Below are 1,976 nucleotides of genomic sequence, written 5' to 3'. Positions count from 1 at the left end.
CTCTCTCTCTCTCTCTCTCTCTCTCTCTCTCTCTCTCTCTCTTATACAAAAGATGAAGAAACATGATTATTTATACTTTCGAAGGAATTCTCCAGCCTTTTCACATAATATAAGGATATTAATTAAATTTTTTATTGAGAATAAGTTTGTAATTAATATGTGTAGGCATTCCTGAATTCTTTTTAGATTTTTTTGACAGTACAGTTTTTTTTAAATGATTTTCTGAAATGACTTAAATTCTTATGAAAAAGAAGGTTTTAAAGAATTGTAACAAAATATAAGAATTTTGAAGAGTGATATAGATTTAAAGAAAAGAAGTTTAAAAAACTAAAGTTTCACTGTATTATTTTTGTGTACTATAAGACTATGAAATATTCATAAATTACTCCATTCTCTTTAAATATGACTTTGCACTACTGAAAACGTGGCAATGTTCGATCGTTTTCACCACAATTATCAATATCTAAATTAAATTTAAATAAATAACTTTTCTTTAAAAATCTTCTACATAAATATTTCTACATAAATATTATTATACAAAAATTTTTTTAATAACAAATATATTATAGTTTTACTGCTTAAATTTTATTCATTAGTTATTTTTCAGAAGACGATAATGGCATTTTCCATCTTTTATTATCTCTCGTATTAAGATAAGAAAAGTTACATGACTCGCCTTCACTTTTTTAAGTTGGAGAATCTCCATAATTTTTTTTATTTGTTATTATATTATGTTATATTGTTTATATTTTATTATAAAATTAAAAATATTTGTTCGCACTTTTAATGGGATGCTACGATAGGGGCAATGGTCACTAATTGCCATGAATTGCAGTGCAATTCAAAATTTTTGAGCTAGCTTTATGGATTGCAAAATTTTTTTACGGAATTAAAATACGCACACATAGGAAGGATATACCGATTTCGCAAAAAAACGTACAAAAATAAAAAAATTTGCTTATTTTTTACTCGTACAATTATTACCTGAGGTTAAAGTTTGCTCAATATAAAAATTCTATAGTTCATATATAAATAGCATAAGTATCCAGTGGAGATTACTTGAACGAATAATACTGAGTGTGTAGAACTAAGATTGGAAGCCTAGAAAAATATGTTTAATTCACGTGTATACATACGCTTAGTAAAGATTCAGAGTAGTAAATAAAGCAGTACTTGTATCTAGCAATGGGGGCTTGATCTTGCAAGAGATGGTGTTGCAAAAAAACAAATGGTGTTAGATAAAAACCGTTATATGCATTTGAATGAGATAGAAGAAATTAATTAAAGATATCACTTTTAACGACGAATTTTTAATCTGAAATTAAAAAAGTCTGTTGTCGAACAAGTCCGGCCGTCGCGCTAGCGATAACTTGTAGCATCTCCTTAAAAAATTTTCAAAGTAAAATAGATATGAGCAATAAATATAATTAAAAATCAAAGCGATCTCTTAACAGAGTTATAGGAGTAGTTAAATGATTCGTTAATATAATTATTATTATTGTATATTCAACTTTTCTGAAAAAACAAATGTTTTGCCTTATGCATTCCACGTATTCGTAATGTTTTACTTTAATACGTAAGATTTCTTGATCTATACAGAATGTCCCGAAGGTACGTTCAGATGCAACAATGGTCAGTGTTTGCCAGCATACGAATTTTGCAACGCAGTAGTTTCCTGTAGGGACGGCAGCGATGAACCCAAGGCAGCATGCAGAACGCGGAATCGCGGTCGAATCACCGCAAGATACTGTCCGTTCAGATGCGACAATGGAAGATGTCGTTCTGATGCGATAACTTGTAGCGGTCGAGATGGATGTGGCGATGGTTCCGATGAGAAACGCTGTAACGTCTGCAGTAAGTACTTTTGTAAAAGAAAAAAGATTAAGACATAACGAAACGTGCATTGTAAAATCTTGGAAGATTTACCTAACATTGTATAAACAAAACAGGACCTTATCGAAATGTTAAATTTAAAC

At 29.8% G+C, this 1,976-nt stretch overlaps 1 protein-coding gene across 1 annotated transcript in view; it reads left to right on the top strand.

The window, feature by feature from the left end:
* LOC108754968 overlaps positions 1 to 1,976 on the top strand; it is a 22,404-nt gene that overhangs the window by 14,774 nt on the left and 5,654 nt on the right. The window contains exon 7 of the mRNA XM_018497650.1: positions 1,600 to 1,854. Coding sequence (XP_018353152.1) covers positions 1,600 to 1,854 — 255 coding nt within the window. The remainder of the gene's footprint in view (positions 1 to 1,599; positions 1,855 to 1,976) is intronic.

Source organism: Trachymyrmex septentrionalis, unplaced genomic scaffold (genome assembly GCF_001594115.1).
Source record: "Trachymyrmex septentrionalis isolate Tsep2-gDNA-1 unplaced genomic scaffold, Tsep1.0 scaffold83, whole genome shotgun sequence".
In the NCBI taxonomy this organism is placed as follows: domain Eukaryota; kingdom Metazoa; phylum Arthropoda; class Insecta; order Hymenoptera; family Formicidae; genus Trachymyrmex; species Trachymyrmex septentrionalis.
This window is presented reverse-complemented; position numbering and strand designations above follow the sequence as displayed.